At 38.8% G+C, this 27,181-nt stretch overlaps 1 protein-coding gene across 2 annotated transcripts; it reads left to right on the top strand.

Moving 5' to 3' along the window:
* The first annotated feature begins 5,347 nt into the window (after positions 1-5,347).
* Positions 5,348-26,638, top strand: SEC22A (SEC22 homolog A, vesicle trafficking protein). 2 transcript variants are annotated; one of them, XM_075028794.1, is made up of 8 exons: positions 5,348-5,441; positions 8,956-9,187; positions 11,408-11,611; positions 13,469-13,632; positions 14,922-15,116; positions 19,786-19,904; positions 22,637-22,702; positions 26,287-26,638. In XM_075028794.1, exons 3-8 carry the CDS (start codon positions 11,430-11,432, stop codon positions 26,485-26,487), a joined length of 927 nt encoding a protein of 308 aa, XP_074884895.1. In that variant the 5' UTR covers positions 5,348-5,441; positions 8,956-9,187; positions 11,408-11,429; the 3' UTR covers positions 26,488-26,638. The 2 variants fall into 2 exon arrangements, with proteins under 2 accessions (XP_074884895.1, XP_074884896.1); XM_075028795.1 differs by having other exon boundaries at positions 5,380-5,441; positions 9,124-9,187.
* The last annotated feature ends 543 nt before the right edge of the window (positions 26,639-27,181 follow it).

The raw sequence follows: 27,181 nt of genomic DNA on the forward strand, positions 1-27,181 counted from the left end.
CTGCTAAAACATGGAGGAGACTGGAGAACCTTTCATGAAAGGAAAGCGTGTGTACACAGCTTGTTTAGCCGAGCAGCTGAAGACTGAGATGCGGTTTGATTGCTCTTTGTAAATACATCAGGTAGGGGAAATATTAAAGGTAGGCAATCTTGGCATATGAGCAAGTGGGAATAAAATGGGCATGAATAATTTAGACTATCAATTAGGTGTTCTTTATCCACCTGCATAGTGAGGGTGTAAAGATTAGAGGGACAAAACCATACCTCGTTTTATTGTAAAGCTCACAAAATGTATTAAATGGATTATGGGATCCAGTTGCCTGCAGTACCTGGGAACTGGATTTGATAACCCAGAAAGTCCTGCTGGTCCTATGTCTTAGTATATTCCTATGTCTTAGTATATTTCTATGTCTTAGTGGGTTTCTATTATAGTGAGCTACCACCTCCATCTTATAATCTTATTAGATATTACAGTACCTAATAATCCCTTCAGTCCTAAGAAACCTTTCTATCCTTCTGAATTAAATTTCAAATAGAACATCCTAACTGTGGATTACAAAGCCATATATGTTTTTTTCTTACTCAAGTAAGTTTGTCGTGTCTATTATCATAAACAAAGACAAATTTCTTTAGGGACCAAGAGTTCTTTGAATATAAATTATAGTGTTTATGGCACAACTGTACTAACAAATAATGATTTTCTTATTTATTGTTATTGTTTAAATGGCTCCTAATGACGTTTTTGGCCTCATGAAGTGATCAGCTTGGAATGACTTTCCCTTCTATCAAAATATTTAAATACAAACCAAGTCTGCCAATGTGTTCAATTACAGTCATGTAGGGAACTAAAGAGATTACATATACTAGGAGTATATTCATGTGGCTTTCCAGATCAGCTACTTCTACCAGAGAGGGAATAAAGTAAGCATAAAAGCCCCAAAGAGAGACTGTTACTGTTGGAATGGCTTGGGACACGATCATCAGAAAAACTCACTTGTGTTATTTCCATAAGCCCACAATGCTAATGGCCCTGTAAATAAAAATGCATTAACAACATGTCGCTTTTCAAACTAATTGAGATGCAGCGTGAAGATTACTTCTCAGAAATATGATGTTCTTTATGCAGGAGATCATGCTGGGCCCTGCTGCAACAAGAGCCACTGGGATAATGCTGTATTTTGTTCTAACATCTGCATTTATTACCAGTGAGATACTTTATAAGACATTACGAGGTGGCTTCAGACTTGTAAAGCCCTTGAGAATTAAACACTATTGTTCCATGAAAGGAACTCTTCTGCCCAGCACAGGCCCTTACGACTGAATCAGCAGAGAAGGCCTTTAAAAGAGAAGCAAGGAAATAAACTGGATATTCTGCTGATGATTTTTATGACCTTGCTCACACTTCTGCTGATGCTATGTTACCAAGAACAGTTCATTCCAGCAAATATAATCTTAGCTCTTGTGATTATGGACACAGGTTTCTCTAAAACCTCTAAAATCAGATGCAATTTTTTTAGAGTGCAGGATTGTTAGCAAGTCATGGGTTCTTAGCCGGCGCCATGATTTCAGGAGCCTGATTCGGAGTTTTAAGCACTTGTGATGAAACTGGGCTGCACTCAACATAAATTTACAGATTCAACATACCTGTTTTTTTATGGGAATTGGCATTGCCATCCAAGAAACAGGAAGCACACTGATGGATTCTTAGTCTGGTTTTCAGCTAAAGCCCCAGCTTGAATAATACCTCCAGCTTCAAGCACCAAACTTTAAGATGTAAGAGGAAAAAAGTCCAGAGAAAGGAGCAATAGAATTATAAAGATGTTTAGTAAACAGAAGTTTTGTTGTTTTTTTTTTCTTTTTTTTTTTTAAGATGAAAGGCTTTGGGTTTAATTAGTCTAAATCAGAGAAGGCATTTATTTTCCCCATAAAAATGGGTTACAAAGTGTATCAGCAATCTGATATATTCCACAGTTTAATTTGCTGCAAAGAAAACTGAAGTGGAATTTTCTGAGTGACCTTCTGAGGGTCCTTTCAGACCTTTACCTCTGTGCTTCTCCTGTGGCTCCATCACCGACAAGCACAGCTACTGACGGCTCCTCAGGCTGGATATTTTTCCTTGGGGAAACCTGATTTAAAAGTCGTGTTTAAATCCAGTGGACAGAGCCTAAGGGTTTGTCTTCCCTACCTTTACTCATCTAAAACCGAGGCCTGTAAATGCGGCTGGACATGTCTGCTCCCCCTGCAGTGACTGAGGAGAAATAGCAACAGAGCGCTTCACAGTGGACAATTTCCAGATCATTAAAATTTGATGAGATAAATCCCACCCTAACTTGTCTCTGAGCGTTTGCTGTTGGGTTTTGCCTTCAGCTGGCTGATGACACATTAAGCAAGCACATGGCTTCATTATTTTGCTGTACTCATGAAGACGAACCTCGCTGTCATCTTTGAGGGCTTTGGCACCACTGGGAATTCTTTGGCACCAGTCCTTCCCATCCAGCTCTCTCTTCAACCTCCGATGCTGTCCATACCCTGTCTCGTACTCCTCTTCATCTCCTCACCTCTCCTCCTCCTTTTGAAACACTCACGTTCCTCCACTTTGGTTTCCCTTTGCAGTGGCTGGATTCTCTTCTAGTGAATCTCAGTTTTATCTCTGGCTGCAGCTTTCATTCATTTATTCACTGTGTGGTGCCCCTCTAACAATGTTTTACTGCTTTCATGTCTTAGGGGAGTCAATGGGACAAGAAGAAAAGCTATTTTAAGTGTAACTGGCTTGTTAGCCATGCAAATTCTTGAATAACAGGTATGATTTAAATTTACCGTGAGAGCTGGGAGTGCTGGAGCTGTAACCCCACTTCTGACTCTGCCACCACCTCCCTCAGTGACATTGTGCAATTTCTTTAACCTCTTGGGGCCAGGTTCACCTGAAAATAAAGAATGTTACGTTTTTTCCCCTATGAATGTGTAAGTCTTAACTAATAGATGTGTATGTAATTTTTGAAGTCCTGTTTATGTAAATGGAAAATGCTTATCTTTTTTCCTTCCAAACATTTACAAAAGGTCAAGAGAATTTTAGGGTTGAAAGATAAACAGAAGAACTAGAAAAATTAAAATTATACACGTATGCACTTATCACAAACCTTTAGGCAGCCTCTAATTAAGTAATCACTACTTCTCAGCATTATAGTAGATGTTATCATAAGCTGTTAAATTGTGTAGCAGCTTGTAATACTGTGCACTCTGTTTATTCAGGATAAGGACTCTCTGGAAATTATTCAGATTAATGTATCATCTTCTGAACGTGTGCTACAGTTGTGCCTAGTCAGGATTGAGATGTTCCCATGCTCAGCTCTAACAAAAGCCCGACAGGGAACACAGCTTCTTCCTGACAGGCCAAGATACTAAACCGGAGAGGCAAAGTTGCTTTTTCAAACGCACAGACCCTCCACCCCTTGCGAGGCTTAAGCAAGACTTGTTTGTGGTGCACATCTTTGGTGGTTCCCCCCAGCAACTTGCAGTTTTCACTGTGAGAAGGATGCTCAGAAAAGGGTCTTCTCCTGTGGTCTCCAGGATATAACTTTTTCCTTGAGCTTTTACATTCATTGAAAAACTACCTCACCAAGCACCTGCAGGTGACCTCTCCTGCAGTGGCCCCTATGCTCACCTGCGCCTGCCTTCCTCTCCCTTATCTTCATGCCACCTGTGTCTCCTGACCCCCCGCCTCGCCGCTTCCCTGTCCGATTTTGAGTCTCCTCTGAAAACAATTTTTCTCTTTTTGCTAGTCTTCCCTCCACCTCTGTTATAGTTAACTTTGTACCCCTTGCTGCAGCCTTGTTTGAGACACAGAGCTCAATTCCTCAGCTTGGCTGAGCTTTGCTTGAAGCATGGAGGAGAAAGACTGGAGGCTGAAAGGGCGAAACTACTCTCCAGCAACAGCAACTTACGCCTGGTTGTAAGATCCAAGAGATCCTTTTACCACACCTGGATCACTGGCTTTCACAGACACTGTCTCAGGGGTAGGGAGTGAGGTGATACCCCACTGGTATCTGAGGTTGCCATGGGTGTCCACTTAAAATAGTTTATGCTGCTTAGAGAAGGCAGACTTGAGGTTGCGGAGTGTTAATGTGCTTCAGTGCTGTCCTCTTGATTACCTTGCTCCTGAGTGAAGCTCAGCAGAGCCCGAAAGTCCAGAGCGCGAGGTATATTACCTCTACCCCAACACCCTCTGCAATGCTACAAGCACTTGAGTAGTGAAGTAGTAACAGACGGAAGGAGAAGTTAAAGGTGTTAGTGAGGAAATAAGCTGCTTTCATTTGAGATTTGAGCCAACATACAGACTAAAGCTGTATGATACAGTAGGAAAACCATGAAGTTGAAGAGCAATAGAGGGAGAAAATTATTCTTGTATCGGTAAAGAAAGTAGTTTTAAAATAGGAACCTCACTTTGGGATTAGTAGTGAGATTTGCAAACTTTAATTTTTGTATTGTCATTTATTGTTGAAACACGCCCAGTTGATTTGTCTGGAAATGAGTGACATTAGTCTAGTAGCTGGTGTCATCTCAGTGCAATTTTTCTGGTGACAACTACGTCACCCTCGTACATCCTCCCCATCGGCAGTCGCGTTTGCTGTCCCATCAGAAAACACCCAACAAGCACCTTGTTATTTATACAGCATCAAGCATTTACCGAGTTCTACATGCGTCCATTGAACCTGGCGGAAATCGGCCAACTACAGTTAAAAGTCATTAAACGGGAGAACCCAAAGAGCACAATTACTAAACCCCAGTTCTTTTGAGAATGAAGCTAATTAAGAATTAGCCAAAGATGTGTGAAGCTGAGGGCTTTCTGCAACACGAGTGGTGTCGGGACGCTTCAGTCCCTTTGACCAAGGGCCACAGACCCAACCCAACGCCCCGGCAAGCCAGCAGGCCGGCCGACGCCTCAGGCTGCGGGGACGAGGTTCACAGAGGCCTCGAAGGCTGGCTGGGCAGCCCTGTTCCGTTCGGTTCGGCGGGGGAAGGCCCGCACGGAGCGACGCCGCCATAAAGCAACGGGACCGACGGCGGGGCGGGGGAGGCGTCCCCTTCTCCTCAGGGCGCCCGCCCCTGAGGAAGCAGCGCCTCAGGTGCGGCACCGGGGCCGCCCCGCAGCCTGGAGGCCCCCCGAGGGAACGGTACCAGCGCGGCCACACCGACCCACGGCCGCGGCGCGGAGCCACCCGCGGGCAGGGCAGAGCCGCCCCGCCCCGCCCCGCCGTGTCGCCATGGCGACGGCCGAGCCCCGCCCCGTTCCGCCCGCGGAGCAATGGCGCGTCCGCGTCCGCGTCACGTGAGGGGCGCTCCCCCGCCGGCGGGGGCAGACGTGGACGGTACCCACAATGCCTGGCGGGAGGCGGCCGCCGTGGCCGGGCGCCGGTGCCGCCGCCGTTCCCGCCGCCTGTTCCGGTGAGCCAGGCTCCAGCTGGAGCCCCTCCCCCGCGGTGCCGTTGCCAAGCGACGCGGGCTGCCCGCCCGCCGCCCGGGGCCTGTCGGCGCCAGGGCCGGGCCGGGCCGGGCCGGGCCGGGCCGGGCCGGTGGCGGAAGGTGCTGCCGCAGGGCCCTGCGTCTGCCCGGTCTCCCCGGGCCGGGGTCTCGGTTGCCGCCAGCCTTCCCCCTTCGGCTCCAGGCCCGGGGAGGGGGAAGGGGCAGGGGGGACAGCCGGGGCACCTCAGGGCTCCCGCGGTGGGCGCGGGTTTGGTCCCTTGAAGCGAAGGGAAGCGACTCGTCGGCGGTTTCTCCGCCTGCCGGGCCGGTGGAGGGCGGCAGGCCGGCGGCTGGAGCCGCAGGGTCGCCTGCGTTTGCTCCTCAGCCGGGGTGAGAGAGGGGTGCGCCGGCTGCCTCCAGCTCTGTCACCCGGGGGCTGGTCTCCGGCAGCGGGCGGGGTGGAGGAGGCGGCCGGCGGCAGCTGGGGCCTCGGGGTCGGTGCAGGTCGGTAGCTGAAGCCTGCCGTAGCAGGGACCTGCCGTTCTCCTGGGCGGCGGTGCCGGCAGCGGCGCGTTTGCGTGAAGTTTTGCGGTCTAAAGCGGCCCGAACCCGCTGTAAAGTCCGTAGCTGCCTTGCCTCTTCCCGCTCCGGCTGCCGTTGTGAACAGTGCAAACGATCGTCGGGAAGCCGCCGTGTACGTGGGTGGTAGGTGGAAGGGTCACGTTCCCAAACTGGGGTGCAGGTTGTTCCGTTCCCTGAGTTTGAGTCGGAGTCTTGATGCTGTTTCCAAGGTGTGCTTTTCCTCTGCTTTATGGGAGGGATTATATGGGCCTGTGGTTTAGGATTATTTCCTTGTCTGATCATACCTGGTGATGTCAAAGTGGCTTTATTTGTTGCGTCCTTCTGTAGTGCTTTAGTTTGTAACACGTGTTTCTGAAGTACTCCGTAGAGTGGAGGAATTAAGATTCCTGCCTGCATAATGCAGCTGTCACAACCCTCAAAAGCAGGGGCAATAAATTGTCCAACGCTATGATGTACTCTCGAAGTAAGCACAGAAACTTTATCTTCCTTCTGCGTCAAGCAGGTGTGCAGCTTGTGACCCCTTCCCAATTTTATATTTTATGGAAGGTTACCATGAGAGGCAGACAACCTGGCAAGAAATGGCTTCAGTAACCTGGTGGCTGGCTGGCTGAAGGCCAGCAGGTGCAGGAGGGTAGGCTTGCTGTTACACTAGATGTGCTTAGAATCTCGTTCAATTTTTGTGAAGCTCAACTGTTTTTAAAAAACTGAAGTATCCTGAGCAAACCATATTCACAGGTCACTTTCAAACACGTCTAAAAAAAGTTATGAGAAGATGTCAGATGCGTATAAAACAATTACTGTGAGATCACAAGTTGGAAGACTGATTCGTTAGAAAAGTCTGGAATGTATACCGCTTTCTAGGACTTTTCTACATGCTGCCTCAGGATCAAGTACCATCATAACACAAAAATAAGCAAGATGATAATGGAATATGTGTTAAAAAAAAAAAGGTACAGTAAAACAGGCTCTGGTTTCCATCATCTGAGATTTCCTACTCGTGGGAGGAAATGAAACTGAAGCCACATGTGATGATTCCTATTTGTGAAAGCAGTGGAGTTTGATGTGTATGATAAACCGAACAGCTTTAGGGAGGGTGCAGTAACAGAGGAATGACCATTTTGGTTGACTCTTACCTGTCTGTGGCCGGCTTTCTCCATGTTCCTCTTTTCCATGAGTTCTCCCAGCCCTCGTTTGCAGGCAGGGCTGTGAAGTGTCGGTGTGTGGGGGAATCAATAAAGATGGGCCAGAAGTAGATGCACACAGGGAAATATAAGAATAGAGCAAGCATGGAGTGATGCTTCTGTGGTGTACTCTCCTTGTTGGTCATCGTTTGGGGGTCAGAATCTTGCTGAGCAAAGGGTAGTGTTTTAGTTTTAATAACCCTTGTAGTTCTTCTGTGAGGTTTTCCGGTTGCCTCTTGAATTCATGTAACGTTTTAGCATTGATGGCATCCTGCAACAAGCAGTTCCACTGGCTAACTGCATGTTTTGTGAAGAACCATCTATGGTACTCATGAGCCTAACACCTGCTGGTTGGATTTGATACTCCTCAGTTCTGTCGTAGAATGAGATAGCGAACCCAATCCCTGTTCATTTCTTTGCACCTGTAATGGATTTATAGACCATTTGTAGTGGAAGTGCAGTCTTTTGTTACCTTCAGGTGTTTGATAGATACAGAATTTTTGGAGGAAAACCTATGAAATTTGTAATGGTATGGTGAATTATTTTGTGCAGTTTTGAATAGATGTTTTAAAAAGTCATTTAAAGATAGTTCTAAAAACACTACCATACCTTTATGTTATTTCTTCAATCTCTACCTATATAAGTCTATATCAAATTTACCACTTGGCTCCTTCTGTAGAGCCTTATTGTTTGGAGAGCTGAGTAACATAGCTCTTTCATTTTGAAGATTTAGTAAACTTTTTTTCTGTATTAATACATTTTCAAGTAAGGCTGGATGTTCTGTTACAGTATGTGTATTACACATCTCTTTACGTACGTGTGATCTTGCAACCAAAGTGATTTTCTTTTATTAGCTTCATTTTTTAGATAGCTTTCCGATTCTGCTGTTAGGAAGCTGAGGAAAAAGTACATATTTTCACTGGTGGGTTTTTAGGATGATGGTAACAAAACCTAGCTGACTGGTGATCTTAAGACTGTTCATCTAAACATAGTTTTTACCTTGTGTGATTTCATAGTACATTAAGAGAAGTGGCAGGTTTTAATGGAGGCTTATCTTCTGTTAGAGAGCCTAATTTCTCTAAATATAAGTAGGAGTCTTGAAGAAAGTAAATGGTTTTGTTCTAGATTTATGCAAATATTTATTTACTTATAGAATAGACATAAAAATTGAAAGAATACCTCTAAAGGGGTCTTCATCCTTTGCTTTGTCTCTTGTCTGTGCATACATGCTGTCATTAGTGATATTTATATTCTTTGTCCATAGTTGTAGGAGTAAAGCAACTATATTTAGATTGAATATTGAAAATCTTAATGCTTTGGAAATACAGCTGTGGTTGTGTTGTATTATGTTGCTGAAGTGTTCAGGCTTCTGCTCAGAGGAAATTACAGGTTAATTAAACTTAGTGTATGAGGTGAATGATGGGATTCAGAGTCAAAGGTTGCATTACTCCGAGTTACTCATGTACTGTGCATATTTTCTCATATACTGTAACATATTTACCCATTTTAAATGGCTGAAGCGATGGGACTTCCTCAACTTCACTTAAAGAACATAGAAATATTTTAACATTTCTATTATTCTAGTTTTTGTTTTACTTGAGTACCTCTTGAGTTATCTCCCTGGTGTGTGTTCGGGCCTTTCCAATAAGCAGGCCCTCACAAAAAGAGCTGAAGAATGTTCTTAGCCAGTAAAAACATTTATTAACTTTTTCTGTTTGTTCTTATCTCATCAGATATCTCAGTGTGAACTTTAACTGTCAAGATCATTTAAAAAGTGAACAGAACAATATTTTTCCTTCTGAGAGCTGGCTATGGGATTCTGAGTTTCTCCTGCAGTGCTGTCCTATTTGCTACCTTTTCCTGAAACAGGACATGGAGTTATGTTCCTTTTTTCGTGTTAGGTGCTAATGAAGTTGCTCGCTTCATCAGAGGAAATGCAGATCCATGAAATTACATTTTGTACAGGTAAGTTAATGAGGGGAATTTTAAACTTTGCTATCACATCATTGTTCTTTTGTTTATATTGCTATAGCTCCTGAAAGTCCCTTTCGGGATTGAGTTCCAAGTGGTAGAGGTGGTTATTGTCAGAGAACCATTACAATTTAAAGCTCCTCTGCAATTTTGTCATGCTCTTGAGCTGCCGCCATGGTTATATGGTTAGCAGCATAGTTAAGAAAGTGGGTGCTGTGTGCATTCTGTGGGAATTGTCCTGCTGGGAGCACATGCATGAACTCAAATAGAGATAGGTAAAAGTTTCTAGAACCACGGGTTTAATTTCTAGAATGCTTCACTCCAGCAAGCTCATCTAGAGCAAGTCCTAAAACTGTTTTGTTTTCTGTTTTTGTGTCCAGCTGATCAAAGCACTTTGTACAATAGGGAATTCTGTAGTGAAACGCTGAAATAACAAGCGTACCTGATAAAAGCCCAAAGGTATTCAGCAGACTACAGGCAACAGTGGCTTCCGCTGCTGTTATGACTTTGGTGAAAATCTGATATGCTATACAAGTAAAATATGAGGGTATTAGTTTGCAATTTGTTTAGCTAATGTGGTGCATTTCAAAGTAGGTTGAAGCTTGACTGCTGATGAAGCTGAATTTCTTAAATTGAAAGTTACAACACATTTTCAATGTTTTCATTATTATATGCCTCTTTCTCTCTGAAGAGTAAATACCCTTGAAAAACCTGAATATTGATTAGTATTCAGTAGGTATCCTGATGTGTATATATAACCTTTGGGTAGTGGGGAAATACAGGAGGCAAGAGTTCGGGGAAAAAAATAGCTTATTTCCTCTCTTTTGTGAAGAGGCAGTGCTATTTTGGGAAAATTTGGATTCCTAACTTTTCAGAATACAGTCCTTCAGTTGGTAAGGCTTGTAAAGCACTCTTAATGTCATAGTTTGAAAGCTGCTGTAAACATGTCAGTATTGTACATGAAAGCATATTTCAGCTGTATTCAGAAATCTGTTTCCTTTCATAGTTTGTGACTGTATGGAACTTGAGTAGCATCGTCTGAGGGAGGCAAAAATCTATTTTTTTCATAATCTCTTAAGTGATAGGTGTAGTACATGGTAGGAGTCTGCAGAGCAGTTTTAAGAGTTGAGGAAGTGTTTGCTTTTGGCTTCATATAAATTCTAGCAGTTCGCCCACTTGTAAGAGGACAAATTCATGTACTGATACTTAGGAGATAAGTAATCTTTCCTTTAATGCTCGTCCTGCTAAACTTTTGGATGTTTTGATTTAATGTAAGGTTTGAAGAACTTGAAGGTTTTAAAAATGTGTCTTCAGACTTGAAAGACTGTCTGGAGGCTATGTGTTTATACTGTTAAATGCCTGCTATAAATTTTCTCCTTCTGGTCGAGAAATGTTTAAATACACAACTTTTTCTTTTTTAAGTGACTATATTCCACAAAGCTTTAATTATTATGCTAGGAAAATTAAATACAGTAAAAGCATGTAGGCTTTGCAAGCGCCATTTCAACCTGCTCAGTATTTGTGTAATACTGATAGATGCATTTTGGAGATTTAAAGAAAATGGAGACCCAGATAAGAAAAAAGACATTTCATGTTTAAGAAATTGCTTTGTGAGTTGGGACAGCTGGATTACATTCCTTGCTGTCCTGATCCTTGATTTCCTATTCGATAGTTCATAAGTTGTGTACGTCTCTGTTTGTCAGGGTACTTAAGCAGGTACTTAGTAACACAGTTTCATGAAAGCACATTAATATTATTGCTTGATCAAGTCCTGGATCACTTTTCCATCTGGTGTATCTTCATGGTACACGTTTTTCCTCTCCAGGTATTGTTCTTGTTTGTTTAGACTATAATTGTTGTCTAAGTGAGAAGACACACAGCTTGAAGGGTGCAAGTGCTACAGTAGTACTAAGGCTAAGTAATAGTGTTTCAATCTCCACAAGTATCTCTAGGTGAGGATTTATGGCAGTTCAGATAAAAATAGTTGAAAATGTGACACTGATGTCAGATGTGCTGCTGCTTTGTAGTTCACATAGACTAATAGGTCCTATTCAGTTAGGACTCTGATCTGAGTTATAGTTGAAAATCCTCCCTGTACCCCATTTTAAGCCTGAGCCCAGTATACAGCTTGGGAAGTTTGATTAATCACAGTTGACTCCATTGTCTTTGCTTTTACCTTAATTCTGATTCCTCCTGATTTGTGTTTTGTTGTAGGTTGTCGTTAACTCTGTTGGCAATGTCTATGATTTTATCTGCCTCTGTGGTCCGTGTGAGGGATGGACTCCCACTGTCTGCATCTACTGATTATGACCAGAGCACGGGAATGCAAGAATGTAGAAAATACTTTAAAATGCTCTCAAAGAAACTTTCTCAGCTTCCCGATAGATGTACTCTGAAAACTGGGCAGTATAATATAAAGTAAGACTTCTCTTTTGTATATTTGTGACATCCTGGTTGTGTCTGTCTGTGAGTTAGAGAGTTAACAGTTCACATTAGAAATGATTAATCAAACTAAGATTAGTTCTTGGCAGTATTTATGTATAAGAAATTTAAAATTGAGAAATTGTAGAAAGGTTCGAAAGCTACTCAAACTTTGGTGGAGTTTCTACTTTGAAATAAGACAATATTTTATAAGTATCAAAGTCCTTGACTTACTAGAAATATTTCTTTAAATTTCAAGGTTGTTTCTTACATGAAAATCACCAGACTTGTTCTTCGTCATTCTAGTTCAACTACTGTTCATTTGTTTTCTCTTTTTACTCTACACAAATTTAAACAATATTGTACCTTCAGGACTTCTGTTGACTTCAGAGAAAACATGCCCTAAACCCCAAGCATAACTTAATAATTATTTCATACGGCACACAGGGACTGAGAAGGGTGGGAATGATTTTTCTAGTGTGAAGGCAGTGTGTAGTAAAGTCTTGAATGTTTGAATGGAGCTTCCCTATCCTACTGCTCCATCCAGCACTTTCACAACCATGCTTTTTGTTTTCTCTTCACTCTTTTGTGTTTTGACTTTTTTTTTTAATAACTGTTGCTAAATTTTTTTGAGCTAGTCAATTTGATAGTGTACTGCATGACAACACTGATTAAGTAATAATTCAGAAGATGCTCTTTTTTTCCATTTGCAGTGTGAAACTTGGATTATCATTAAATAATTCTTTGAATCTATTGTTTATTCAGAATGTTGCTTTATATGTGACCTTTCTCCTTAGTATTGGTAACTAGGTGCACCTGTGTGTAGTTGGTAATTCAGTTGCACTTTAGCTGAGCTAAATTCTGATTCTAATTTAGATATGCTATTTTAAATGAGGTGAGTAATTTCACCCTAACCCCTAGCAAACATGTGGAAGTTACAGTGGTGGAAAGTATACCACCTGAATGATACTAGAAAGTGCTCAGCCTTCTCCATCTCCCATTGGTATACGTGAGTTTCCAGCATTTCTCAGGATTAGGCCCAGTATAGACTAAATTTTTCCAGTTGATGTTGTTTTTAAATCCTCAGCTGTAGTTGGCTTGTAAACTGATAAGCTTAAAAGAAACTTTTAAGAATGAGACATAAGGCTTAGTCAGGATGTTTTTTATTACTTTTGTCTTTGATTACTTTCAATAGTGTAAGTTATCCATCAAGATTTTGAAGAAATTTCAATGTGTCATGAAAACATGAACTCTATTTAATGAATTGCCTAAATGCAATAGCGATATGTATATTGAAAACTGTCCCTTTCTAATTTCATATTTGCCATCTCTGGTCATCCTTGCAACTATCTTTGGATAATGATGAATCTACAGAACAGTTTTATTTCCTCTCATATTTTAGAAAGAACCAACTTCTACCCCTCCCCCAATCTGAAGATGAGTTTTTGCATTTTTGCGATGTACCAGATCACATATTCTGTATTTGAGATGAATGAAAAGCTATTATGGGACAAACCTGCTGTGTTTCTGTATCCCAAAAGCTCTATGTTATTTTTCTGTTCCATATATGTGAAAGTGTGTACATATGTATACACACACACATATATATACATACACATATAGTATAACACAGCTTCTCATATGATTGTATAATGTGGTGTTAAAGTAAAATATTGCCTAAAAGTAAATTGTTTTTCTTCTAGAATAGTGTTGAACTTTTCAGTAAACATTAACTCCCTTGCTACTGCAGAGCAGTTTTTGCTTTTCTGATTATAGAATATAAGATCAGACTAGCGAAGCAGTGCATTACCTGGATTTAAATTTGAAATTTTGAATTTGTCATCTCAATTATAGCTTTATAAGTTCTCTGGGAGTAAGCTATATGATGTTGTGCACTGAAAATTATCCCAGTGTCCTGGCTTTCTGCTTCCTGGATGAGCTTCAGAAAGAGTTCATCACTACCTACAATATGATGAAGACAAATACTGCTGTCAGACCGTACTGTTTTATAGAGTTTGGTAAGGATCTGACTTTTTTTTCCTTGATTCTCACACTAAGACAAATGAATATTTAAATAGATGTGCAACTTAATGCGCACAAACCAAAAATGTCCAAGGCAGTTTATAGCTGTATTTCAGGTGGATTTAGAATCTGATTTAACTCCCATTAGCGTCAATAAAGAAATACTTCTGTGGGCATTAAATTAGGCTACTAGAGTTTTATCCAAACTTGTTTATAATCTTTCTGTTCATTCCAGTAGGTTTTGGTTTAAGCCTTGTGTGACCAAATCTGGAGTTCATCTTCTCCTAGTTAATAATACTAGTAGTTGTTTGACTTCATACCTGTTGAAATACTTAACCTGTAAAGGCATTGAGCTTCATAAATTTCTCAAGTAAAAGATTGCAATTTCATGTTTGCTCTTAGCAGTGCTATAATTTTTGTGCAGTACATGAAAGGGAGAGATTTTTATTTGTCCTGTGATATACTGAAGCACTTAATCTTTTGTCATGCAAGCTCCAAATACAACTAATCTCATATATACCAGATAACAGCTCTTACAGATTCCATTAAGATCTGTAGCTTTAATACTATATGTTAGGCAGTTATTTTAAATATTTTTGTAAAACACATTAGAACAAAAAGAACTGCAGTTTTAGAAATATGGGGGAAGATATTCCAGTTGGTTAATTCCCGTCTATAATTTAGTCAGGCAATTTTGAACAATTTCTGTATAAGATTGTTGTCTTCCTTATGAAGATTTCTAGGCACATTCTTTTTTTTTTCTTTCTTTTTTTTTTTCCTCCCTTAGTGCCTTCTTTCTTCAGCTACTTGTTAAGTTAGAGTGTAGGTCTATTACAGTCTTTATGTGTATAATACAGTATTAATTTTCTCTGCTTGAACATTTTGCAAGCAAGTTTCATACTCAGGTAAGTTTATACTTGAATGCAGGAGTTAATTTTTTTTGTAAGGGTATTCAGTAAACTAACAAAAGCTAGAATAAATGCAGTAAATCCATTGTATTAGCAATGCATTCAGTCTCATGCAGTGAAAAGTCATTAGTTTATTCACAATTATTAAGTAATTAGATTTCTAGAGCTTAATTTTTTTTTTTACTGCAGAATTAAATAGCCCATGATGTATAAGTCACAAACCAGAAATAGTATTAAAAAATCCGAGATAAATACAAGCATTTCAAACAATATATTTCAATTTGTGAAGTATGTAGTACATAAAGCTGCATGGTCTTGGATTATTTAATTAACAAAAGCCCATAAGGATATACCTTTTTATTTTAAATTTTACACAGATAATTTCATTCAAAGGACCAAACAGAGATATAACAACACACGTTCTTTGTCAACAAAGATGAATCTTGCTGACATGCAGACAGAAATCAAACTGAGACCACCTTATCAAATTTCTGTGTCAGAACTTGGTTCAGCTAATGGGTTTGCACATTTATCTGTGGCGGAATATGAGGGTACTGGTAAGATATCTGCAGGTAAGTTTCAGACTTTAGTTTTTGCATTCTTAAATGAGACAGATGCAGGGTAGTAGAATTAATCTTTGATATTTTTTTCTTTAAAAAAAGTTTTTTCACCATAGTATTCATAAAGCATAAAGCTGACATGACCTTACACGTATCTTAGCTTAGATGTCTGTTTCGTCCTCTACTCAAAATGCGTTATCTTCCCAAGGCACTCAGAGAGAGAAATGGGGCTATTCAATAGACTGCTTTATTGAAGGAATAAAAAAATCCGCATGAAAATAGGCAAATGAAGATGAGCACTTAACAAGATGATCTTCTTTTTCTGACCTTTTAAGATTTATGAAAATTTTTATTATTTCTGCCCAGTAAGACCCAGTGATGACGTAAGCTAAGAGCAGTGTCAAGAGTTAGAGCAGCTGGAGGGAGAAGCGTCACTTTAGGAAGCATCTGTGACAGTGAAAATCCAAAGAGCTGTGCCTTGTGTACGATGTTAATAATAGTAATTATGTATATACTTGCCACATTCATTTAAATAGTCTTCAATTTTTTAAAACTTAATTTCATGTCCGAGGTAAATATGGAATTGTGTGGTTGAACTGGGTTAAAGGTTTGTGCTATTAAGTGAATGCTCTGAATTGGTTTGAGGCCCACCTTTAGAAGTTTTCCAACAGGACAGAAAACTTAAAACTCACCAAGTCCTTGCACTAATATGTGGACTCCACATGTGAAACTGACATAATCTGATTTCAGTCTTTTAAGTCAGTGAAGCAAAATCATAAATAGAAGAGAAGGTTAAAGTGTTGATTTTAATTAGTTAATATCTTCCCCTTTTTTTCCCCAAATACCTCTGTCTACAAGGCTAGTTATCCTGGGCAGACATACACCGATGCTGTTCACAGTGTCAGGGTGAAAATTGGAATCATAAATCTAAACACTTGCTACATTCTGTAATACAAGAGATCAGCTTAATTTTGTGCAGTTTAGATATATATATAAAAATAAAAAAAGATCTCTTTCCCAGTGTATTATCCTAATTACTTCATGTGCTCGTAAGGGTTCCTCTAGAAGATTGAAACCTACTTTCTACTGAAGATGAAAAGCAAACAAAATCGCTAGGGTGCCCTGTTTGTACTGCTGGGGCCCTGATCCTGAAAATTCTAGGTGCTATGAGACAGTGTAGAAATAGCTTACAATCTCTCTATTTGCAATTTAACAGTATTAGAGAGAGATTCTGGAAAATAAATAAAGGAAGAGTGTGAAGATTGTTAAGTTGTTTAGAAGAGTGGAATCTTTTAAGCAGCACTGTACATGCCTTTAATCATCTACTGCTTATATGTGTCAGCTGTTTTTAAAGGTATGTAATGCTGTGATACCATTCTTTTGCCGCTTTTGATGCTTACATTGTTATTACCTCTTGATATTCTAGTGTAATTCTGGCTGGTGGAAGAGGTTATGGTGGCAGTAGTGGCAACTGGTTAACTCTGAAAATTGTCTAGATTCAAACTTCCTGAAATTGGAAAAAGAAAAAACAATGAACATGAGAGAATTCGGCCTGTGTCAAAATTGGCTGTATTTTTAAAGTTGTCCATGTAGTGGGAGGTGAGGTTTTTATCACTTTTCTGAGAAAAAGTGTTGGAAGATCATATGGCCCTAAATTAAAATGTGTAAGGACCATGTCCCTTTTTACTATAAAGTAAAATTAAACAATAATAGGCAGACGATCTTCCAATTTTTTTTCACCTACTTCTCCACAACTTGTCTTACAGAAGCAGTTCTGTTGTCCTCTTTTCTTTCCATGTCAACTTTCTTCTGTTCTTTTTCCTTCTTTCAGTTACTCTTAACTTTCTTTTTCCTCTGAATTCCATAGATCTCTGTTCAGTTATCCACTTCCTTCCTTGAATTGCTGTAGAAACTCACCATCAAAGGGCTGTACATTATGAGAGGTTTGCACTTTGCTCCTTCTTCAGCTCTTCAAATTTTAGATGCTATTGAATAACAGTGTCTTTTTTAGCAAGTCTGCTAATAGTATTGTAATTCTTTACATTCATCGCTTCTCTCCACCCTTGAAAAGAACTTTCTCTCAATGCTTGCTACCTACTCAGTTGGCTATACTTCAAAGTTTCTCCTTTGCTCTAAGGACAAATTCTCACAAAAAGATATGGTTGGCTTAGTGTAATTTCCTGAATATGCTGTCCTGGTAAAAAAACATGACTAGCTATAAGTGAATTAAATATGTTAAATCAAGTTGGATAGCATGCAGAGGTTGGAAGTTAGGTAGATGCAAATCTTGTTTTATTACACAGTATAGGAGAATTTGATGCATTAGTTTTGTCTATGCTGATGAAGCATTGTCTGTTACTTGCTTATATTTGTAGTTGGATATGTATCCAAGGTCTAGTGCTAGGCCTATTGTTAAAGTAATTCAAAATAGCAGCCCATTTCCCTTAGCGAAAGTTGTGCTGTGTAGTGAGGAATAGCGGTAATTATTAATGTGTGAAGCATAAGGTGTGCAGATTATGGGTAGAATTTTGCTTCAAAGGTGAATGTAGGTGTTGGCAGGCATTAGAAATAGGGTGACAGCATGCTGATGTGTGATGTTTTAAGTTAGGATAAATTTACTATTTTTTGAGCTTTTTTCCAAGGAAGGAACCATTGTCAAATCAAAGTTACTTTTTGCTTGATGGTGTACTCGATGATTTATTTTTATACATTTTATTTTTAAAGAAATGTCCTTACAAGTAGTGCAGTTTCTCTCATCGTGTAAATTTCCTAAATTTTTATTTAAATTGTAACATTTTAATTCAGAGTTTTTGCTTTATTTGATCCTTGGCTTGTGTTACAGAACTTTTGATATGGTAATTGTTATATTTCTAAGATTTCTGGATGTACTGACTCAAGGTCAGCTGTCCTTTACCCTCTCTTCTGTGACACTCCTCCTTTGTTCTTCTGGTTTTGCCTTTATTTTTTTGTATTTAAATGACTCTTGTTGCTTTGATTGTAACACTAAAACTTATTAAGCCCTGAAGAGCTTAATGACATCAGTAGTGGCATGCAGTGTCCTCTAAAGTTTTTGGTTTTGTTTTCATATTTTAGTAAGAGAGAAAAGTTAGTATTTTATGATCCTTCATAGACTGTCTTGATTTAGCTGACAAGACTCTTTACTTTTTCCCCCATAGTTCTCAAAGAGGTGTTTTAAATACTGTTTTAACACATGGTGTTTTAAAGTTACCCTGATGCATGGGGAAAATGAGATTGTCTGGAGAGCTGTCCATGGAGAGCAGTGAACTAATTTTATCCACCAGTTAATGAAATGCAATTACTTTTAGCTAAAAATAGTCACATAGACCTTAAGCTTTTTGCCACTCTCTAGATGAGATGGTTTAAAATAAACAAAACAAACCAACCAGTTACAAGTCACTGAAAAAGAATGGTTTGGTATGCAATTAGCATATCTAACCTTAACTGAGTGGTTGCTGGTAGTATTCCCCTAATATGCACTACAGTTAGAAAAGCAATAAGCTCTGGAAGTTAAACATGGGTTATGCTTTTGTTTAAAAAACCCTCAACCTTACACTATTAAATTCAGCACAAATGAGTTAACTGAACTAGTTTTGTGTTTTATTTTTAAGTTAACACACACTCATAATTAGACAGCCCTGTCTACTTATCAGTGTGAAATAGCTTTTGTCATTTTTTCTTTAGGTTCTGTAACTTCATAAACTGTTTGGAAAGCCTTTTTCCTGGATCTGTGCAATGCAAACAACTGGGATTGACACCCCTCTCTCTATTAATGTTACAGTTCATTAACCTCATTGTTCACATCTTTACACTTCGTTGATTTGAACAGAATGATTTAAGTATGGCTCAGTAGTCCTGTTGTTTTCCCAGTGTTGCCTAGACTGTTAAGAGTTTTGCATTGTTTTTTATATTTGCTTTCTGTTATTAATTATGGAAAGGGACAGTAATGAGGAACGTACATAACTGTTATGTACTTGTGACCCTAGATAAGCCTGAAAGGGTGGGCATGCATGGAAGGAAAGTGTTTTGATTTTAATGTGTTTTGTAAGAGACTTCTAAGCACTAACTGGAAGGTCTGTATAAGGTTGTAATATAGCTACTAGCTTAGTTTTGGAACCGTCTTTTTATTTGTTTCTTTGGTAGCACTTACTGGCTGTATTTTTTAAGGTAGGGGACTGTAATAGCTTTGCCTTATAGTGTTCCATTCAGCAAACAAGCTAAATCAGTCTCAATAGCTCTGCTAATGCATTAGTGTTAAAGAAAAGTGGAGGTTGTGCGAGGAGCTCTTAAGTATGTGACTTATTAGCTGGCTACTAATAGTGGACAAATTTCACTAGCAAGTGCATCATTTGCCATTGATTTCCTGGCATGTCTGAGCAGCTTTCAGTACCATACTGAATAACCTGAATGTATTGAGTTAAAGACTAAATATAAGACGACAATTGTATATGTGAATTGAAGGAAAGTATACTTTTTGTTAAACCTTGTGTTGAAATATTTAAAATGTTTCTTCTTTTTATAAAAAAAGATGGGCATTTTGTGGTTTGCTTCCATGATGTCTTCTTGAGCTTGAAACCACTGAAAAATGAGATTACTATTTTACTAAATTTCTAAAGATGTTGCTTTGACCTTTGGTATCTATCTTTGATCTTCTGCTTTGCAGCTCCTCATCAGCGTCTGGAACCTGTCACTCTGCCAGGGATTGTCTCATTTGTGCTTAGTCTGTTATGTGGGGCTTTGAATTTAATTCGTGGCTTTCATGCCATAGAAAGTCTTCTCCAGGTATTGTACATGTTTATGAATTTAAGAGTTATGCATCATAGAAATCATAATATCACCTTAGAAGATGCTTGCTATATGAACTAAGTCTTGCCAGTTTTATTTTCAGAAATACTGTTTGTGAGGTCAGACCTCTGTTTATGAAACCTATATTGTTTTTGATCTGTGCATCCTTCCTGAGTGTGATGCATCATTCATTGAGGCTGTTTCAAAAGCAGTAGAAGGTGGGTGGCCAACTCCTTCGTAGGTACCTTGGTAGCAGTGAGTATGTGAACATAATGTTCTGTTTTCTAAATTTATGCCAAGATATGAGATGTTTAATTTTAATAGATGTTATTTAAAAACACTTGACAGAAAGGATGAACAGCTTTGAAAATCTGGCCAATTTTTTTGAAAGGTCCACAGAGCAGGGATCTTTAAACAAGTTCTGTAAAATTGTTTTTTAGAAACCTTTTTTAGTTTTTGTTTGTTTGTTTTTAATAAACCTTCTTAAGTAGGATGCTTATTTCTCTTTGTGTGCTGAAAGGATCAATGTAAGGAAGACCATCAAATGATTTCTTCTACCCCCCCAAAGACAACAACACCCCTGTCGCCAACAAGCATTTATTTGTTTATGTGAACCCTATGCTCTGACCCTCCCTGTAGCCTTTCAGTTTCTTTCTATTCCATTTCTTGTGCTAGTTGTATTCTCATTGCTACAATGAAAATAATAGTGGTTAATGATTTCAAGCAATTCAAGTGAATGTGCTGGTAGTGCTTGCAAGCATGCACAGAAAGTTCATGTGTGTTACCGCAAAAAAAAAAAGACTTACTTAACATTAAATGGCTCTACTGTTGTGGTGGTGGAGGTAGAAACAAAAAATCCTGTGGAAGTTTTCTGAAAGAAAAAGGGAATCCTCCTGTTCGGCTGATAGAGAATCTTTTTATTCAAACATATATATGGACTTTATAACAGCAATGCTTTTGATATCTAATGGATTTTCTTAGGGGAGTGAGGTAAAGAAGGTGATAGAACTGTATTCCAGTTGTCTTATATAATTATTGATACATATAAAGATTTAATAAAGCAGTAATGTTTGAGGTATCAGCATTTCCTGAAGACTAAGGAAGAGATGAACAGGGTTAATTAAAGTGTTTCATGCTAGGTCCTTCTTTTGAGTTGTTTTTCGTTTGTGGTTTTTTTTTTTTTTTTTTTTAAGAAAAACCAAGAACGAAATAGTGAACATACTCTCTACTTTATCCCTAATTAGAGTTTTCTGTGATATGCACAATTCTCTCAGTTTATAAATAGGAATAAATTTCAAGTACATTGTAGTACAAATAGAACTGAACAGATTTCTACCACTTAGTGTAATGTTTCTAGAACTTGTTTTGTTACCTTTCTGCAGCTGATTTTTTAAAAAAGGAATGCCAATGTTAGACTAACCTATTTAAGTGATGATAGGACAGCCAATTAATTTTATTATATATGTTATTGCATCTGGAGGTAATAGATGGCAGTACAGATGGAAGATATTTTTTCATTTCTGACAAATGAGGCATACTAAAAATCCATTAAAATTTCCCTTAATTTAGTTTACTATGCAAAAATCTACAAGGTTTAGGGAGAAATAATCCAAAACATGATTAATGGAACTTCTTCTGAGACGTCATTCAAAAGCTTCTCTTTGAATTAGTGTTTCCTTTATAATCAGTGTTTTTATTTGGGTGTTACCACAACTCTGTTACATTCTGTAGCTATACTCCAGTAAATACGCAGTGGCACTGAGGCAAAGATTTACATACAGTTCAGGAGCATACTGCATTGTGTAGGTAAGTTTTGTGCGCAGACATACAAACTTTTTCCTAGCCAACACTGTAGATGGAAATGCTTCACACTGAACGTACTCTGAGCAGAAAGAAGTTGTAGTTCCAAATGGACCACCTTCTTCTCAGAATGATACTCACTTTCAAGGAAGAACATTTGCATGAGTACCCGTTGTTTTCCTGGGAAAGTTTTTGATCGTTGCAGATGTTTGTTTGAAATGCAGTTAGAATAATCACTGGGCATGTAAATTTATTCTGCTCAGCTCTATAGAAACTGTAACAATCCGTTTGAATAAGTTAGAAGGAATTTGTTTTGTTTTGTTTTTTTAAACACATAGTAGAAAGATCTGTCACTTCATGTAAATTTTTCTGTCCTTTCCTTCAAGAAAACTGAATTTTCCAATAATCTCCCTCTGATAAATTCATCTGCTTTCGTTTGTTCTCACTGCCATGAACGCAGAGCTGCCTGCGTTATTCTCTATGTGGAATTTTACTACACCCTAGTGGCCAGTATGTGTCTTTGCCTTTTATCTTGTTTCCATTTTGTGAAGCTGGAGGAAGGCACAATTCTGCAAAGCTTGTATTAAAGGTAGTTACCAGTGTTTAGACTTGAGTTTTCAAAGGCATCTGGAGAAGGTAAGTATCTAGTGTTAGAGCTGGACTTGCTTTAAGGCTTTTGAAAATCTCAGCTTTAGTTGTGTGTTGCAAATAAACTTTTTGGTCAGATTCCAGATCACAGTGTTTTTTTGCCAGACATATAAGTAAGCAATGATTAGTGCTAACACTTTTGGTTTAGCATAGTATAGGAACTGCTATAAATTTCTATGTGAGGCTATTGTAACATACAATAATAAATAACTTTCATACTGTAAATAACTGGTATTTCACTGAAACATTGTAAAACATGGCTTTTTGTTTTATTTTCACAGAATGAAGGTGAAGATTTCAGCTATGTTATCGCATTTTTTCTTGGAACAGCTGCCTGTTTGTACCAGGTGTGTTCTTATGCTTGCATAATTCACTAGAGTTTAGAAACATTACCCAGTCATGCATAAATGTCATCATGTTTTCTTAAATGTCACAGATACTTGAATAGGGCAATTATAAAAATAATTTCTGCTCTGTTTTATTTCATTAATCATAAGCTATCATACAGTAGATTGATATAAAGAGCTTCTGTTTGCTGGCATTTTTCTCCAGTTAGTTGATTACAAGATTTGGTGTACTTTTCTGTCTGAAGCTTACAATTAATCTCAAAAGTCACAAGCAGTGGAGGTTATATCATTTCCTTAAAGTAGTAGTTTCATAGTTCAAGTAAACTTAACCATCTGAACAAATGCCTTACTGCTTCTTTCCTTTGGAAAGATTTGAAGTAAATACAGTAATACCTAGGCACCACACCCCAGATTTTTCCTCACTTCATACATTATTGTGCGTCTTTTTCCTAAAGCTTTCAGCCACTTTCCACTATGTTTTCCTTCTCCTGTCTGATACTTCACATTGCATGTCATGTCTGTAGGTTTTCCATTTCTGCATCTGGATTTGACTTTCCTATATAGTTTGTAGCGAGGTATTCTGGTGCCCATTGGCATTTGTCATTCAGTGACACTGCTGTCACGTTTAGCTATGACTATAATGTCTGTCATGCTCAATTGCTGTTATTATAATTTTTTTGACTTTTAATCTCTTGCACTTGTGGAGTATGCAGTTTCTACTTCTTCCCATGTGCCAATGTCTAGCGCAGTGTCAGACCATAAAATAAAATAATGTCTCAGGATTTTCCTTTTATATCGGCCTTTCTAATAGTCAGCCTTTTGTCCAGGTTGCCTGTAATCTCCATTCTCTACAACTTATCTCTAGCAAAATGTCACAGTACAACTTGTGTTCTTCACCACTTGTTGACTTTTCATCAGCTTCTGCCTTAAATAATTCTTCAGATTGGTGTTAATTTTCCATGCCAATAATCCGTTACGTATCAGATAAGGTGGAGCTCCTCCATTCTTTTTTGTGTGAAAAATACACGTTCTTCCCTCCTTTCCCAAATTAGAAACCTTATTCTTTATGAAGTATTCATGACTGTGCATTGAGACATAAGGACATATGTCTTTCCCCCACTGTCTGACTTGAATAGAGCTGTTTTAAAGAAAGAACCCATGCAGCTTGCAATGTAGGCTTTTTCTTAATACTCAAAATATATCTGGTGAGGCTTTTATTCCGCACGCTCTAGTGTCATTCCTACAATATGTAATTGGTTGGTTTTCATAACTAAGAAGGCTGTTAGTTCTCTGGCATGTTCTGATGTTCTTTTGCCACACTTAGGAGTTGGGGAGATTAATTCCATATGTTGCATGACAGCACGTTTCATTGTCGTTCACCCACAAGGTGTCCATAATGCTGTATTGTCTCATTCAGTTAATAACAACATAGCAGCGTGTTTTTAGTTTCCAAGAAAATGTTTGTAACCTAGGTGTGCAGGCAGAAAATAGGACTTGCAAGGAATATGATGTTTTAGGTCCGCTGACATGTCTAGTGTTGTTCTGTGGTTTCTAGTCTCTTCTGAAGAAGGAAATGTACAAAAGTAACAACTGTCTCAGTTGTACCCAAAGTGCAAAGTGTCAGGAGCTGAGTCTTCAGTCATTTCTTAACATTTATTAAAAGAAAATAATAAATAAAAATCTTCTCTGAAGTAGCACAGAGGAGCCTTCTACATAAAAGCATGCTCAGTAATTGCCATGCTAACACTTCCCTGTAATAGAAGAAAATAACCCCTCAGGAGCTGCGTAACAGCAATTGTTATAGTGAGGTGTTAAAACCACAGTGCTTTGGCCTTTTGACTGGTGCTCTGTTTTGTAAATGGCAAATCTTCTAGCATCTCAAACCTAGACTAATGAAAAGATAAGCCTCAGAATTCACATAAAACAGGTCTTCAGTAAAATTCACAGTCATTCAACATCATGTTGCAGTAACATTTTTAAACTTATATAGTATTTTTGGTTTTTAAACCCTTCATATTTATTAATCATTTCGACGGAGCATATCCTGACTCTTACTTTAATCTTGGAAGCAGTTACACTTCTTCATATGTTGTCAGTGGAGGCGACAATGCTAGAAAATTATCTGAATTCTTACCGCTGAGATACTAGTACCAACTAATTGCTCTTTTAGACATGATTTGTAAAACTGTCATCACAAGTGGGTTGCATTTGCTCAGCTCAAAATGGCCAAGCAGGTTCAGAGGAATTCCATCTAGATTCTGAAACATGGATTGCTTATCTCTAGATTAACTTTGCTTTGGAGGAAGGACATACTTCATTCCTATATGTACTTCCTATACAAAGCTTACTGATACTGTCAGTACTCACATCTCTGAAGATATTTAGATATCCAGAAATTAGAAGTAGCTTTGTTAATCTCAGCCACACTTACAGTGGAAACGCATGCTTTATAAGAAAGTGGTTGAGTTTCGACTAGAATATAAAGTAACCTCAATAAATTGCATTGTTTGGTTGCAAATGTACAATGCTTTGGCCCTTTTTTGAGGAACCTAAAAAATGAAAAAATTTTAATAGGGTTTCTCTGACTGATAAAATGTGGCAAATGCCCAGGAAGAACAGAAATGACACTTAGATAATCTGATGATGGATGCTGTTAAAAAATTTGTGTGACCAGGTTATAGATCCATGGGGAACAGATTTGGAATACAAAGTAAGCCCAAGTGATGTTATCTACCTTGAGGCACAGCAAAAACTTTCTTCAGCAGACAGAAGTGGCTAGAATCCAGAGGGGGGGCAAACAATTTTTTTTTGTATAAGTCAAGGAAGTAGTTTGAACAATAGCAGAAGTAAAAATAATGTCTACATATAAGCTATGTCCTTTTAGAGATGAAAACAGAGGCGAGAGACTAGACCAGATTTCCAGTTGCAGTAGGAAGAAGGCAGAGTAGGGAACTGTGGGCAGTCCTGACATTCTGTGTTACACCACAGCGTGCAGAAACTGGCCCTTGAAACATGGTAGAATTACAGTAGAGCTGTTGTGTATTTCTCTCCAAATGCGATCCGTCTTGCACCAGCTGAAAAAGGGCAGCGGCTATTTGTGGACTTTTCTGCATCTGCCAGTTAATCCTCTGCATTAACCCTGTCAGGACACCGAGTTGGTATCTGGGGGATTGCCTTGCGCTGAGTATTCCCAGCTGCAGGGCCCTGGTGTTTTCCATGTCCTTCCCATTGGTTTGCCTGAAGATGACTTAACATGGGCTCTTGTTCCTTCTCCATTGCTCGGGTGGAACAGAGTATTTTGACCAGAGGTTGCCAGGAACGTTCATTTTCCTTAGTCATGGCCCACTCGTTATTGCAGGTTGTAATCAATTATTATGAAAGAATTGTTCTCAGCAAAATGTAACCTTGTATTGATGTCAGGTACTTTTCACCCTTCCACCACTGCTAAATTGATACTGTTCTTACATGTTTGGTTTAGACTTTTACTGGTTTCGGGTTTGTAACTTGTAAATAACCAGATAGTGTTTCTTCAGTGGAAGTTATTTTCCATGCAGTAATCTGATTTCTTTTTTATTTCCTGACAGTGTTACCTGTTTGTATACTACACGGGCTGGAGAAATGCCAAATCCTTCCTGACTTTTGGGTTAATTTGTCTGTGTAACATGTATCTGTATGAACTGCGCAACCTGTGGCAGCTCTTCTTTCATGTGACTGTGGGAGCGTTTTCTACCTTACAAATTCGACTGCGACAACCACAGGGAAAGTCCCCTGATTACAATGTCTGACAAGTCCTGGAACATTTAGAGGCAGTCTTGTTCCAACAGCTATTCACTCTCAGGAATGTAAAGCTGTTCTCCAAAAGAAGCTGTCTGGATGGGGCTTTTTTTTTCTTTTTTTTTTCTTTTTAAATAAAGCAGTGTAAGATGCCTGTGGACATTTTTCACTTGATGGTTAAACTTTTTTTTTTAAATGAAGGACACAAAAGAATATGGGAGGAAATGGGTCATATCAATGCAGTGAAATGTATATAGGGACACCAAGTTTGGGGAATTTCACTGGTGGTATAAAAAAGCTTCATTCAAAAGTATGTTAATGGAAGGAATGTATACAGTATGTGTTCTGCATATCATGCAAGCTCTTCACTTCCAAAATCAGTTTTGCCTTTGTGAGGCAGTAGGGGATAGGCTAAATAAATAATAATAATGCTATTGCATATTAGCAGACTAGATTTGGGAAATGTAAGATACTAAATTTTGGAATGTTTTGTTTCACATTGACATATATGTGAATGTTTTCTTAATTAAAATGTAACCTGGAAACTCTGTTTCTGGGGTTCAGCTTTATGGCACCTGTGGCCCTCTGTCTAGTGCTATAAATACTTTAACATTTTGTCATTTATGATTTCCTTTTAATTATCCTTTGAAAGTGATCTGTGTGGACAGGGTTGCTTTTTAGTAATTATTCAAAAAGTTCTGCCAC

This window comes from Buteo buteo, chromosome 5, assembly GCF_964188355.1.
Source record: "Buteo buteo chromosome 5, bButBut1.hap1.1, whole genome shotgun sequence".
Lineage (NCBI taxonomy): Eukaryota > Metazoa > Chordata > Aves > Accipitriformes > Accipitridae > Buteo > Buteo buteo.